Raw genomic sequence first — 16,483 nt, forward strand, 5'->3', positions numbered from 1 at the left:
GTGAAAACGCACGGCTGCGCGGCTAACCTGCCCGGGACATCCTGCTGGGGTAATGGAGTAGAAATGGACATTTCCACAATCACCACCTTGATGACACAGAGATATAGCATTGGCCTAGGCTGGAGGGGGTAAAGCAACAAGGTAATACTAATGGTCTGGAAAAGACAAGTACCTGCCGTATCGCTCCTTGCTGATCATCTAAATGCCAACTCGTGGAATTTAGGATTCACATTTATCACTTACCCTTCAACTAGAATCTTTTTAGACCTGACGCTTACTGGAACTGAAGGGGAGGAAATCGTCTCAGCTACAAACCCACAGCCGGGAATCCCAACATCCACTTCATTCCATCAGAGCCGTCCCGGTGGGAGAGATAAATAGGGTTAGAGGTAACTGCAGCAAGAACGACGTTTATCAGAGACAATCTTATAACACAGGTCTAAGACTCGCCAAAAGGTGATCTCTAGAATTACAGGATCATAATATGGTTTCTAAAAAAAAATAAATAAAAAAAAACAGGAACTCTAATTTCCCCATCTGGTTCAGCCTCCTCCCAGAGACATAATGTACCTAAACCTACCGCGGTAATTCAATACAGTCCATAATGTAATGCAATTTCTAATATTATAGGAATACATTTGCCTCTGTTAAAGGCTGATCTGAAGGCTGATCTTAGTCGTCTCACGAAGGAGTCAAACTCCGGGGGTGGATATACTTTCTTCATTTTACCAAGCATACCTGGCTCTGCCATTCGGGGGTTTTACAAGGGGGTGGAGCTTCTGGCCGCAGCTCATGTAAACAGCCCCTAAACTCCAAGTCATTCAGAAGTAGCGACAGGACTAGGGAATTTCTTAAGAAAAGCTTTATAAATTGTAACTAGTGTAAGTGTTTGTCATCTATTGTGTTGCATGTGGAATTCATGTATGTGGGATGGAGGGACGTACTTTATCAGGAGCATCTAAACACTTATTTTTATGTTCATGATGTAAACACAGAACATTTACGCACTTTTGACAGAACACAGAGAGGAGGGAGTACGATGTGAAACCTATTGGATAATTCATCTCAAATCTCGTAATCCGCACAGCCTTAGCCTTCATTCAGGCGAGCACACAGCGTGCAGGAGAGAGAAGGAGTGAGCGCTGTACACAAATACGCCCGCTTTCATACATACATGTACATGAGGCTTTAATCTGGGGGGAAATAAAAGGATGTACCATTATTTCTTTTAACACCACAGGTGTCAGCTGTATAACAACAGCTGACACTCTCCTGTAATTGTCGTGGTCACCACACCTAACAGAGCTGCCGACGGATGGCTAATCGCACTTGCAACGTCATCGGAGGGTGCAGATGCCAGACTGTCGGCCTGTCATAGATAACGATCTCTAAAAGCAGTAAAATGACTATATACTGCAATAAAGTAGTAAATAGAAGAGCAATCAGATCCTGCAGAGGTAAAAGTAACCTAGAGGTTCTGAAATAATATATTTTTAATTTATTAAACATGTTCGGTATCGCAACGTCTCAGAAAGATTATTCCTGGCCCTGAACACCGTAACGGAAAATAGAACCCAAAATGTCAGAATTGACACTTTTGCCACATTTTTCCATCCATGGACTGTCATATAAGTCCCAAATTGATATAGAATTAAAACGCCCGTGTATCCAGCAAATTGGCAAATATTTTTTTTTGTACAAAACTTCTGAATTTGTAAAAATCTACTAAAACCTATATAAATGTGATGGTACTGGCTCAAAGAATAAAAGCGGGAAAGTGTCATTTTGGGCACAGAATGAAAGCTGGAAAAACAAAGCCCACAAGAAAACACAGCACATGTGGGGTTTTTTTGGAAAATTTCTCCACACTGAAAATTTTTTCCCAGCTTCCCAGAACATTGCATGGAATATTAAAACAGCACCACTAAAAAGTACAATTTGTCCTGCAGATAAAAACCCCTCATACATATGTTAAATGGAAAAAAATAAGTAAATATCGCCTTTGGAATGAGGGGACTAAAAACCAAAAAAGGGCCGAGTTCTGTAAGGATTAAAGGACATCACCACCATGATTAAGGATGGTATGCAAATGAGCCAGAGGGGCTCCAGGCTGCATAGGTGTTAACGGAGTTTGGAGCCTCTTAGGTCCATTTGCAAGGTTAATGAGGTTCACAAAGATTTTTTTTTTTTTTATACATGGGCTTGTTAATTCGTTTGTTGCTTTTAACATCTACCATCACGCAACTTATTGGTTTTATATTTTTGTTTCTCGCTAGATACATACCTGACCCGCTCCTGGTTTGCCAAGGAGAGCCTGAATGCGCCCTTAGGCCTCATGAACGGTGCATATGACCCTGAAGGAAATGCACACGGATACTTACCAAGTGACCTATGGAGGACAGTGTCTCCGTTTCCTGGTCTCCCAACAGCGCCATAACGTTGTGAATCTAGCAGGTTTGATCCTCCTCGATCATGACGAATACCAGAATAAATAGCAGTTTATTATTTTATCTACAAAATGCTTTAGTGATTTTCAAATGAAGTAAATCTTTAGACCGGTGTGAACAGATTTACAACACAACTCGTTGTAATCTTTTTTATATCTAAAACAGGAAGTTGTTATATCCCACATCATGTTCAATGGGAGTTTCTAGAAAACATTGTTGCACAAAGGTTTGTATGTTGGAGGTATATATCAGCCATGACCAATACAGATCTTCTCGTTTAAAGCACGTTGCCGATATTTGTCCCCGTGGATTGTGCAACTATTTAGAAATAAAGTCAATTGTTGTCTTCAGTCCGGCTGGTTTGGTGGATTTTTCCATTTAAAAAAAAAGTGACACAGACAAGAAGGGAGGGGAATACTGTAACCAGCCGACACTCGCACATAACCAAGTCAGAGGAGTCCTCCGGGTGAAATAATGAAGGGCAAGAAATGCAGAGGAGGTCGACACGCTTCTGTATAAAACAACTGAGCATAATTTTATCTGTCAGACGTCTATCAACTGACGGATATTGAAAGCTTGGGAGGATGTGATAACATCTCCCCCAGCCCTACAGTCAGACGTAGTTATCTCCCCTTAACATCAATAACGCTATTCATGAGGCAAAGGAAAATTAATAAAAAATCTTGGTGCTGGGGGAGGACAGGCAGGTGAAGCTGCCTCACTTGGGCTTTGTCTCGGCGTCTGTCACTTGCCGTATGAAGATAGCATCTTCGGGGTGTTCAATGTCATCCATTTCGTACATGTAGGAGGCGGCGATTGCCAGAGTGCTGCCGTCGTTGCTGAAGGCCAGGGACGCGATACTTGTAGGGTAACGGTGGAACTGGCACAGGCGCTTTTTGTTGAAAGGATCCCAAATATTCACAAAACCGTCTGAACCGCCTGAAGGTTGTAAGGAAAGAATGTGTTAGCGCTTTTAGATCAGGTCACAAGGCAATAGTGCAGGGGGGGGGGGGGGGGGGGTTTGGGGGTTGAAGGTCCGAATTACAAAACAAAATAACTTTGAGAAGAAATGTGGGAAATAGACAAATTTCACACCCCATCCAAGGCTTCCAGTATTATTTCCATTGTTGTAATCTATAACATGATCCCATCAATGAGATGGACAGTTTGCACAACATATACGAATCCCGTGTACCCCAAGATCTATGACCAAGTGTGTCGCTCTTGGCCATTATATCATGCCAATATTTTACCAGATACTGCTATGGAAGAAGCCAACAAAGCCCCCTATGCAGATGTGACTAACCTGTGGCAAAGGTGTTGTGTAGACTGTGGAAGGACACGGCATTTACAGGATAGATCTGTTCAATGTTGTTCTCCTTCAGTCGATGACACTTGAAGGCATATTTCTTCTTCTGGACTTCCAAGCTTGGGTCTAGATACTCAACAGCGACTCTTCCTTCAATGGAACTCAAAACGTAACCCTACAGGCCAAAAACGGGAGATAGATAGGGGTTTTTAGGGTCAGATGTATGACTTCGTCTCTTTTCAACAAACTTTATTGAGCTGGATGAAGCGTCTTTCTAACCTGCTTATTGGGGAAGGCTCTGATACATCGGGTCTGGTACTTTAGACTGGATTCCCGCCTTTGCTGTACATAGCCCATGTTCCTGAGATCCCATACCAGCACCCTTCGACCGGCGGTGCCCACAATCAGTCTGTCCCCAGATACAGAGAGTGTATACACCTATTTAAGAATAGAGAATTGTGAGTCATAAAACAATCACAGATTACAGTGTGAAATAATAGATTTCTAGGGGGCAGGGATTGTTGTTTGCACAAAACTTCAGCACATCTTAGAAATATGTTCCCAAAATAAGACAAATGAACCACAACACAGGGACAGAGGTCAGCGATTGTAAATTAAAGGTTTCCTATGTCCAAGCCCCCAAAAAGTCCCAGGGTATCACATGGTTTAATAAAAAGCTGCAAAACATTTTTCAGTCATCAATTTGCACGATAGAGCTCAGGCCTGGGAGCTGTGTGCACTGAGGAAAGTCAATTACAGAACTTTCAGCATCCATCTGCAGCGCAGTTACATCATTTATATAGCGCCAACCTATTCCTCAGCGCTGTACAGAGATTATTATCACTACGAGTGAGCATGCTCGCCTAGAGATCAATTCACTTCTATCAGAAAACTCTGATCTGTGAACAAACTTACAATTGGGCCCCATTCGCTTCTATGATTTACCCAATAATGGTTGCATATACCTTGTATAGACCCTGAACCTGTAAGGTGGCTGGAATATTACATGTACAAAATATTTTGGCTGCCATGTTCGCGTGGGATGTGACAGACCTTCATAAACGTTCAGCACTTACAAAGAAGAGGTGAGAACAATTTATACCGGCGTGTGACTGGCAGAGAAATTATAAATGAATGCGGCAGGGATCGCCACTTTACACTAATGCCACAGGTACGACTGCTGCCACCATTACCAAGACATACAGCGACCATAGCACCCGTGCAGGAGGGGGCAAGAAACCCAACACTTCTAATGAAACAATCTCGCTGGGAATGCTAAATCTTCTTTATAAACTGGTGTCACACCTGGATTGGAAGTAGTCTTTCTAGCCACCAGTTTCATCAATCACCCCAAACCATAGTGTCAAACCGCCGAGTGGGTGGACACATATATCAGGAGTTTGAAAGAAGGAAAAAAAAAAAAAAAGTAGTAGAAAACTGAGGAATGAAGAAACCTGCCGAGCTGTCGGAGCCAATAGGTAGGCGGTTTCCCAGTGGCCGTCTATTATGTGCTGTCCTGTCAGCTATTCATCACCGGCTTTTACTGGCCACATACAGCCATAAATCAAACCAAGAAACAATGCAATTATTCTGCTCCCGCACAAAGGTCTCGCCAGAAGTAGATTCAGTCGTGATGGGCTAAAAATGACGGCCATTTAGATGGAGTGCAGCCCCTGTAATGATGGCTCCAAACTGGTCAGTATATTTAAGAGGAAGCACAGGCACAGAAGTGCGGTGTTGATTTAGTGGAAGGAAAAGCTTTCCTGCTTCATCTTGACACAGGAACTTAGTGGAAAATATGAAGGAGAAAAGGATGTAATAACTTAAATGCTGGCGCTCTAATCTTATGTGAGGTCTGCGGGAGAAACTATTGGTTTTAGCCAAGCGCTGGCTTCACAAATACCGAAATACGATGGGGTGGGGGAGGGCAGCGATGCTGGACAATAATTTCATAAAAAGGATATAGTGTGGCATAATTTAACCCCCCAAAAAAATATTAGTAATATATAAAGAATGATTAAGCAAACCTTATCTGGTTGAGAAAATGTTCCGGCGTTACAAGGTGTCCGCGGGTCCCACAATTTCACAGTCTGGTCCCAACTACCCGTCACCATAACATTCACCTCGGGGCAGAACTCTACACATCGGATGGGGGCGTCGTGATTACCAACCACCGTCTCTGAAAAAGCAAAAGAATAAAAGAAGGGGAAGAAAAATACAAAATCAATACAGCCTGGGGGGCACAAAATCTGACTTTATAAACGCCTAAGCTTCATTTAAAACATACTCTATCAACCGCTAAGTCCATGTCACATCCCACGATCTGGGTGCACCGAGGGCAGCTATAAGCCGCGGGCAGGGTATTTAGTTATAGGACTAGCAGAGCACTCTGATGTGCCTCGGGTACAGTCTAGATGTGACTAGGCTTTAAAGGGGCTGCTATTTTATATTCTCGGGTGTTGAGGTTGCGGCTCCGTCACATGCAGTTCCTCTGTTGCACCTAATATATACGAGGGGTACAGTGACTGCCTGTTCTGTCACAAACAGCTAAACAAGGAAATAAATATTAAAACAATGTACAGGCAGTCCCGGGGTTACATACAAGATGGGTTCCATAGATTTGTTCTTAAGTTGAATTTGTATGCAAGTCGAAACTGTATATTTTATAATTGCAGATCCAGACAAAAAAAAAAATTTTGCCCCAGTGACAATTGGAGTTTCAAAATTTTCAGCTGTTTTTGGACCAAAGATTATCACTAAAGGTCCATTCCAGACACCTTACAGCTGATCACTGCAGCCTGGGACTGTAGTAAAACTTCCGGAGAGCTTAAATAAAAGTCACAGTGGGCAGAGGGGTCCGTCTGTAACTAGGGTTCCTCTGTAAGTCAGGTGTCCTTAAGTAGAGGACCACCTCAACAGTATACATAAGTTTGATAACCTACAAGTGATGCACCCGTACCTCCATCTGTGTTGAGGTCATGCATTTTCAGCTGATGATCCAGGCCTCCACTCCAGGCATGTGTAGGATCCTACAATATAAAGTGAATACAGCTGAAGTGTAAATTCTCATAATGAGAGTCTCACACACACAAAAAAATAAACCGATAGATACATACGTAGAAAGCACAGTCAAGGACGGGACCAACATGCTGGTACTTCAGCCTCATAGTATTAGCAGGAACATCATACAGGCGGACAGAAGAGTCCCAAGAGGACACCAGCAAGAACTGGGAGGTGTTTGGACTGAACTTGACGGCAGATATTCCATCCTCCGGGGCTTGATTTAGCTTGAATTCGTTGGAGCTAGACATCTAAAATATAAAAAACAGAAGAATTTAGAAAGTAGTTACCGATTCCATTCTATAAAAGAGATGACAATATCTGCAATGTGTAAATGAGATTAGCAAAAAGTTCTAACGACTGTGCCCTGCAGGGGATTCTCCTTGTACAATTCCACCACTTTGTGTAAAGTTACTCCAAAAAAACTAAAGAAATATGTGGACAATAAATCATTGAATCTCTCTACCCAGATAATGATGGTGCATTACCCCAGGAGATACAGACATGCGATTGCTCCTCTGAAAGATGCAAGTAATCATTGAGAATCTTCCTAATGAGGCCTGCTCTGGTGGCAACTATATTAATAAATGGGCCAGGAATGTCTTCCCTGTAACAAGATCTGTCACTAATTACCAAGTATTTTAACCTCCTAAATTACCAGAAACTAAGATTGGTTTAAACAAGACATATGTCTTTAATAAGCAGAGGCCTCTATGAAGCCACTAATAAAATAAGAGAAGACCACTAACGCAACTCATTTCCTCTCGGATCAATAAAGTAATTATATACTACAGACGTTTAAATAAAAATATGCCAGTGGCTTCTAGAAAATTTAATTTCACAGATTCTCCTCCACAGAACAGCCTGCACAAACAGGAGCATCTCAATTAACCCGGCTTCTGGTCCTGAGATCTGCGGGTAATTGCCCTGTGCAGCCGCTCGGCCTTATTATATCAAAGGCTTCAGCCAGTTACCCATCAGTACACAGGTGCACCCAGGAGAGGGGGCGCCAAATTCCACTATCCACTCCCATCATTCTAAAGCATGAGGAGATTATCACCCAAACAGCACAATCCACCCTGCAACACAGAATAACAACAAGTTCACCAATACAGTCTAGATTTATATAAAGACAATAAAAGAAGATCTACATGAAATAAGACGAAAAATAAGATTTATCCCGGATTATAGGAATATAAAAGGTTTTACACATGTACTGTATTTTTCGGACTATAAGGCGCACCATCAATAAATGGCTGCTAAAACGTCTAGGTTCATATATAAGGCGCACCGGATTATAAGGATGAATGACCAGCAGGTGGCAGACCTGTGCACAGTACAAGGCAGCTGTTGTCTGTAAGTATGGTTCATATATAAGGCGCACTGGACTATAAGGCGCACCTTTGATTTCTGAGAAAATCAAAGGATTTTTTTGTGCGCCTTAGGCTGCATTCAAACACATGTATGGGGGACGTATATATACGGCCGATATACGTCCCCCATACACTTCTATGGGCTCACGAAGTCCTATCTTTTCCCGTAATACGGCGCCATGCGCCATTTATCCCTGTGGAGAGGGGCGGGGGTGAGCAGTGCTCTCCCCCCTCCTCCTCTCCCCGCGTGCTGCCATGTGCCCGCCGTGCTATGATGCGGCGGGCCACAGCAGTGTGCATGTAGCCTTATAGTCCGAAAAATACGGTAGATGTCAAGTGGTATTAAAAAAAGCAGCAAAAAAAAAATAAATAAATAAATCTGTGGAGACAATATATTATTATGGTTAAAGGGGTTGTCCAGAGGTTGAAAAAGAGCGAGGTCCAAAAAGAGCGCCTCCCCTGACCATGGTTTGTGCTGGTATTGCAGCTCGACCGCATAGAGACAAAGGCAGTTGCAATACCGGCACACACCATGGTCAGGAGAGGAGCTATTTTTGAAAAAAAACAGTCATGTTTTTCGATCACGGGGAAACCCCTTTAAAACTTGCCATTGGTTACTGCATCAAAGGGGTGGTCCTTAAGATTGGGGAGAGGACAATAATATTAGGCTGCAGGGTCCAGCTCTCTGCAGTCTTAGGCCACATTCACATGCTTAGATTATACATCAGTATTGGAAAGCAAAAACCACTAGTACCACGTACAGAGGCAAACACTATAGACGGGATTTGTAACTCATGTTGGCATTGGCTTAAAGATACTAGCCATGTTTAAAGGGGTTTTCCCACTAAACAAGTTAGGCCCGTCATTGAGACCCCCATAGATCACAAGAATGAGGGGTCTGATGGTGGATGACCTGGCGGAGATCATTTGCTGCCGTCTGCTCCCTTAATCTAGGAGAGTGACGAGGGGTCCGACCTCTCGTGATGTGTGGGGGTTTCATCACAGAGACTCCCACTGCTCAGCAAGTAAGTAACAGCAGCTTTTTTCATGGGAAAACCCCTTTAAGTAGCCTTAGGTTACACTTTTTTTCCTTTGCATTTGGGTGCACACGTTGCAGTTGAAGGGAACCAGTCATGAGGATTTGGGCCTATAAGTCGCAAGCGACTAGTTATCCAGGACAGTGGCAGAATCACAATGATGTCCTTCTATATTCTGGGACATTCAGGATCACACAAAGGTCTGTAAATATGTTAATAAAGGCAACTTAAAGAGTCAGGGGGTGGAGTCACGCAGCACTTATCCCTTCTGGCTACACTGGTGTTTGATAAGACAAGTACTGTGGACACCCAGACAAGTGATGATGAACCAGGACAGTAGGACATCTCAAAAGGAGACTCATCCCAGTGTGACTCTTCTATACCCCCCCCCATGACTCTTTATGTGTCATTTATTTGTAGATCTATATGCATAAAGCTAAATCTCCCTGAAAAAAGAAGGACATCATTTTTACTAGACACATGGTCATAGCCACAGACTGGTGGCTGTAGTCATGTAACATCACTACAATGGAAGGATCAGTGTGGTGGTAGAATAGGCAGGAGCTGCCACAGAGGACGACACCTGCAATACCACTCAGTAACTCTTTACTTAGTAGAGTCAATGTTATTACTTAGGGGTTAGGCAGACTACACCAGGTGTCACATACTGCACTAGGCCACGGGAGCATAACGCTTCTAGTAGGGAGTTTCTAGAGTCCCCTTTTTAGAAGTGGAGCGGTGTGAGCAGTACAAGAGACTGACAACGATGTCCTTGGCTCTCTCCATCAGTCTGCAGATGTGGTAGAGCGCTGGTCACACTCAACCAGAGGTCGCACTAACATTTTTCCGGAAGGGTAATAATACTCCTCTCACCATTTTTGAGGAGTATTTTTAGCCGAGGAAGAGTATGGAATTTTCAGTAATACAAATATAGAACTCCAAGTTGTATAAATTGTTAATATCCAGCCCCAAACCCCCTACCTCCCCACACTGAGCAGCCTGAGGCTGCCGCCTGTAAATTTATTTCATTTATTTTTCGGGAGTTGAGGGCATAACACTTTTTTTTATTATTATTTATTTATTTTTTACTAGATAGTCCTTCCCAAAAACATAAGCCTTCTGACCAATGCACTTGCGTTCACTAACTAGCAAGATGTGTTTGGCCGCGATAAAGTTGTTACTTACTGAGCACAAGTGTTTTGGTTCAGAGAGGATTTTTTTCAATAGAATGAGTCTCAATACAATGTGAAAACATTGGGGTCTTTATTTTATCCCTTACTTGAAATGCCTGGATCATTGTACAAGCACTGTCACCTCCTGTGTCCTCCTCCTCATAGATTGTAAGCTCTTGTGACCATAGTACAAGCACTGTCACCTCCTGTCCCCTCCTCTTCATAGATTGTAAGCTCCTGTGACCATTGTACAAGGACCGTCACCTCCTGTCCCCTCCTCTTCATAGATTGTAAGCTCTTGTGACCATTGTACATGCACTGTAACTTCCTGTGTCCTCTTCCTCATAGATTGTAAGCTCCTGTGACCATTGTACAAGCACTGTCACCTCCTGTCCCCTCATCTTCATAGATTGTAACCTCCTGTGTCCTCTTCCTCATAGATTGTAAGCTCTTGTGACCATTGTACAAGCACTGTCACCTCCTTTGTCGTCCTCCTCATAGATTGTAAGCTCTTGTGACCATTGAACAAGCACTGTCACCTCCTGTGTCCTCCTCCTCATAGATTGTAAGCTCTTGTGACCATTGAACAAGCACTGTCACCTCCTGTGTCCTCCTCCTCATAGATTGTAAGCTCCTGTGACCATTGTACAAGCACTGTCACCTCCTGTGTCCCCTCCTCCTTATAGATTGTAAGCTCTTGTGACCATTGTACAAGCACTGTCACTTCCTGTGTCCCCCTCCTCCTCATAGATTGTAAGCTCCTGTGACCATTGTACAAGCACTGTCACCTCCTGTGCCCTCCTCCTCCTCATAGATTGTAAGCTCTTGTGACCATTGTACAAGCACTGTCACCTTCGGTGTCCCCCTCCTCCTCATAGATTGTAAGCTCTTGTGACCATTGAACAAGCACTGTCACCTCCTGTGTCCTCCTCCTCATAGATTGTAAGCTCTTGTGACCATTGTACAAGCACTGTCACCTTCGGTGTCCCCCTCCTCCTCATAGATTGTAAGCTCTTGTGACCATTGTACAAACACTGTCACCTCCTGTGTCCCCTCCTCCTCATAGATTGTAAGCTCTTGTGACCATTGAACAAGCACTGTCACCTCCTGTGTCCCCTCCTCCTCATAGATTGTAACCTCCTGTGACCATTGTACAAGCACTGTCACCTCCTGTGTCCCCTCCTCCTCATAGATTGTAAGCTCTTGTGACCATTGTACAAGCACTGTCACCTCCTGTGTCCCCTCATATTCATATATTGTAAGCTCTTGTGACCATTGTACAAACACTGTCACCTCCTGTGTCCCCTCCTCCTCATAGATTGTAAGCTCTTGTGACCATTGTACAAGCACTGTCACCTCCTGTGTCCCCTCCTCCTCATACATTGTAAGCTCTTGTGACCATTGTACAAGCACTGTCACCTCCTGTGTCCCCTCATCTTCATATATTGTAAGCTCCTGTGACCATTGAACAAGCACTGTCACCTCCTGTATCCTCTTCCTCATAGATTGTAAGCTCTTGTGACCATTGAACAAGCACTGTCACCTCCTGTGTCCCCTCCTCCTCATAGATTGTAAGCTCCTGTGACCATTGTACAAGCACTGTCACCTCCTGTGTCCCCTCCTCCTCCTCATAGATTGTAAGCTCGTGACCATTGAACAAGCACTGTCACCTCCTGTGCCCCCCTCCTCATAGATTGTAAGCTCCTGTGACCATTGTACAAGCACTGTCACCTCCTGTGTCCCCTCCTCCTCCTCCTCATAGATTGTAAGCTCTTGTGACCATTGAACAAGCACTGTCACCTACTGTCCCATGCAGTCCACCCATGCATAGAATCTCAATCATAACTATTTTGTACTTTATTGAATACATCTAATTTCCGGCTCAGGTAATCACTATTTATCAATTGAACTCCCTGGGAATAGGTCAGTCACACAAACCTGTAAGCACACTACAGCAGGCACAGGACCCCCACCACAGCAGGCACAGGACCCCCACCACAGCAGGCACAGGACCCCCACCACAGCAGGCACAGGACCCCCACCACAGCAGGCACAGGACCCCCACCACAGCAGGCACAGGACCCCCACCACAGCAGGCACAGGACCCCCACCACAGCAGGCACAGGACCACCACACCAGATGACAACAAACACCTTTGAAATCAAACGCTCCTCCACTCTCCTTCTTTCTCTCAGACTTTGCCAAGTCTGCTAGTGCGCATGTGCAGCTGTACATATTAGAACTAGAGAGACGGGTCAGGAGGGGAGGAGGAGCAGAGACCCCAGTAGTGGTCACATGTCCTGTCCTCCTGCCTGTGCCTTGCCCCACCCCTTTTTAGTGTAATGTGATTCCCCTGCTGCTCCCTATATGTTAAATGACACAGGACACAGCAGCTTGGAGAAGACAGTGACGGCAGCAGTGAGTGCTCAGGGGGGCGTGGCTTCATCTTCCCTTCTGCCGGCAGAAGCAGAGACATCCCTGCAGTGTAGTGGGTCGGGATGCATGTGACTGCTCTGTGCGCGCCGCTGTCCGCTCTGCTCCTTACACACTAGCAGGCGGCAGCTGCACACCACTACTGCTGAGAGCCAGCGCTTTTACAAGAAAATCACCAAGCGTATTTATAGGCTTGGTGGTTTTTTTGGAGAGTAAATCAGCCTCTGCATGCGTCATAGACGCTTGTAGAGGCGTTATTGCGATCTCTGCACTGAACCAGAATATTCAGGGACCCCAAGCCCCTGTGACACGTAGGGGTCCCATCAGTCAGCTCTCCTGAGATGGTTACACACAACCCCCCTTCATTCAGTTAGCCTTAAGGTATATAATGTAGGCGTCCCTTCTTCCCTGCAGAATAGTGATCACTGTGATCATATGACCACTGAATCTGATCCTGAATGACATCCACATGTTCCTGAATTTGCCCTCAATGACACAGCCACAAGTTGAAAGGCCCCATTCTCAGTGGCTGCAGAGCATGGACAGGGGAAGCCCGATTAAAAGAAATCTACCATTAAAATCCATCCTGATAAACCCGGGACATTACTCATAGCTCCAGGCACCGGGACTGTGGCATCTTCTTATATCTGTTATCCATGGCCTCCTTCCTTCCAACATCAACTTTTAATATTATGTGAAGGAACTTGAGGGGCTACCCTAGCCACTCTGTGATCTGGCTTTACCAGCTGTCACACTGTCTCACCCTTCCCACTTGCCCTGTGCCCGATGTAACCTCACTAAAGCAGAGGAAGTTTCAACACACAGTGGGAGTGAAGGAGGGAAGTGCTCCTGCTCAGTGTAACAGCCTGTGAAACTATAGCATGGAGGGGCTCTAGTAACGCCCTCAGTGCCTTTCTGGCTCATTAGCATATTTTTTAAAAGAAGGCCATGGATAACAAATATAAGATTACAACAGCCTGGTAACTTTCTTTAAAAGGAAACCTGTTGATATTCTTTATACCACTAAACTACCAGCACCTCATGTAGGGTATATAATATCCTTCGTAAAGTTCCATGTATGTGAAATTACGCCTGTTTAATCTATAAAAAAATTAAATTAATCTCCTCCAAAGTCATGTGATAATGAAAAGAAAAGAGTCACGTTTAGAGGCTGGATCCCAATAGCACACTATAGCAATGCATCATTCAAAACATACAGAACCAAAAGATGTGATTTGCAGAAGAAGAGGGAACCCGTCACCAGGAACAAGTTGCCCATTATAGCTGCATTACAAGTCTGTTTTTCTGCTTTCTCTAAGCATTTGTATTACAATACAATTGTGTTATAACTTACCTTACATCATGACAGAATCCTCTGTGTAGTCCCAGGGGTTGGGCTTTAATTTAAATGCATTTCTAAAAACAACATGTGACTTGTCTGTGCTGCAGACTCCTCACCCCACCTTTAAACTCCTGTACAGCTCCTCACTCCCCCACTAATGTCAGCTCCCCAGGCTGTGACCTCTGGAGGAGCTGTACAGGAGCACAAAGATGGGGACCGAGAGCTGAGGAGTGAGCAGCACAGACAAGTCACATGTTGTTTTTTGAAATGCATTTAAACTAAAGCCCAACCCCTGGGACTACACAGAGAATGGCAGGGTACAAGGTAAGTTATAACACACAATTATAGTGTAATGTAAATTTTTAGAGAAAGCGGAAAGGCAGATTTGCACTGCAGCTGTGATGGGCTTCTGTAACCTGTCTTTAGTGAAAATGAGGTCCCTGGTGACAGGTTCCCTTTAATATTAGTACCATGCATCTAGCTGCTCATGATGCTTCTGGGGTGAACCTCTAAACATGACTCCTCTATGGTCACTCAAGAATTTTGAGATGATTTTTTTTTTTTTTTTTTTTTTTAAATTGGTGAACTGACAAAATTTCACATACAAGCTTAGGTGTTCCATTTCGGCAAATTAATGTTATTGTTTGTATTATGAAAAGTTATACAATTTTCCAATTTACTTTCTGTATCAATTCCTCACCGGTTTTCTAGATCTCTGCTTGCTGTCATTCTATAGAAAGCTTCTATGTTTACTTCCAGTGGATAGAAATCTTTCCATGGTCACACAGCTCGTTATATCACACAGGTGCACACCTCATTATATCAGAGAGAGTAATCAGAGCCGTGTTATAATAATGAGTCGCGCACGTGTGTCACCATGGACAGATTTCTATCCACTGGAAGCAAACCGAGAAGCTTTTTACCACAGGACAGCAAGCAGAGATCTAGAAAACAGAGTGGAATTGATAGAGAAAAGTATATTAGAAAGTTGTATAACTTTATCAAAAGAACAATAACATTAAATTTGCTGAAATTGGAACATCCCTTTAACTCTAGAAAGAACCCTTTAAGGATAGCCGGAACTCACATCTATGACATATCCAGGGGCTTAACCAGGCACAAAACAAAGGCCAATCAGAAGCCACCTTTCACTTCCTGATAGTGTCCTTGCAAATGTAAGCAGCTACTTAATTGGCTGCCACTGGTAAAACTCAGCCCTTGTTCACACTCTATTTTTACAGTTTATCCAGTGAAATTAGAGCAAGATTAGTCATAAAAACAAATAGCTGGTGATATGGAGCGTTTTTGTGTAAGAAAACCTCAGTGTGAACACGCACTAGCCAGATAATATGAGGATTATAGAAGAGATGTCTGATATATGAAGTATATGACACATGAGGGATGGAGGGAAGGCGCCGGTGCGTGAGGTGATACTAAGCAGTGACTATTCACTATAGGATTCCTGTCAGACCCGGTATAATGGCGCCGGTGCCTCCGCCACACACGTTCCCCGCCCCCCGTCCTCAGCCCCCGATAACTCACCGTGTTTTCTATCTATTCCTTCTACTCTTCCCTATCTCCGCTTCAAACCGCCACCATTCAATCAATTCAGCACCCGCTAAAAACGAGCCTCCTGATAGGCTAGTTTGAAAAAGTGTCTTCAACGTTCATTGGCTAACGGAGAAATTCTGACCGGAAACTGTCTTCCGGAAATGTCGAGACGTCGCGACTTGGCTGTCAGCTCCAGGGAAATGTGAGCTTCCGCCATGTTTTGGATGGCAAAAGGATTCACGCGGGGATATTGGAGAAGACGAGTGGCGGAAAGTTCTGGATGCGGGATAGTTGTACCGGGAGAGTATGAGTCAGTGCGGCTCGTACATGACTTTGTTTTGTCCTGCTTTTGATACTGCATGGACACCCGCCTTCTCCATATGGGATTTCAGATGATAACCAGATCCCAAAACCCAGAGCAGACGAAATTATAGAAAGCCCTCAGATTATACATTAATAATACTGGCGACCCCCAGAGCTGATTACTAATACTGAAGACCCCCAGGGCTGATTACTAAGACGGAAGACCCCCAGTGCTTATTATTTATACTGAAGATCCCGATAACTGATTACTGGAGACCCCCAGAGCTGATTACTAGTACTGGAGACCCCCAGAGCTGATTACTATTACTGGAGACCCCCAGAGCTGATTACTAGCACTGGAGACCCCCAGAGCTGATTACAAGTACTGGAGACCCCCAGAGCTGATTACTAGCACTGGAGACCCCCAGAGCTGTTTACTAGCACTGGAGACCCCCA

At 44.2% G+C, this 16,483-nt stretch overlaps 1 protein-coding gene across 1 annotated transcript; it reads right to left on the bottom strand.

Annotated features, from left to right (window-relative positions):
- Nucleotides 1-2,561: 2,561 nt before the first annotated feature.
- Nucleotides 2,562-15,875, bottom strand: BUB3 (BUB3 mitotic checkpoint protein). Its single transcript, XM_072129857.1, has 7 exons — nucleotides 15,716-15,875; nucleotides 6,873-7,067; nucleotides 6,716-6,785; nucleotides 5,784-5,935; nucleotides 4,036-4,194; nucleotides 3,754-3,931; nucleotides 2,562-3,386 (listed from the first exon to the last, which is right to left on the bottom strand). Exons 2-7 carry the CDS (start codon nucleotides 7,065-7,067, stop codon nucleotides 3,166-3,168), a joined length of 975 nt encoding a protein of 324 aa, XP_071985958.1. The 5' UTR covers nucleotides 15,716-15,875; the 3' UTR covers nucleotides 2,562-3,165.
- Between the last annotated feature and the right edge of the window lie 608 nt (nucleotides 15,876-16,483).

Source organism: Engystomops pustulosus, chromosome 11, assembly GCF_040894005.1.
Source record: "Engystomops pustulosus chromosome 11, aEngPut4.maternal, whole genome shotgun sequence".
Classification (NCBI taxonomy): domain Eukaryota; kingdom Metazoa; phylum Chordata; class Amphibia; order Anura; family Leptodactylidae; genus Engystomops; species Engystomops pustulosus.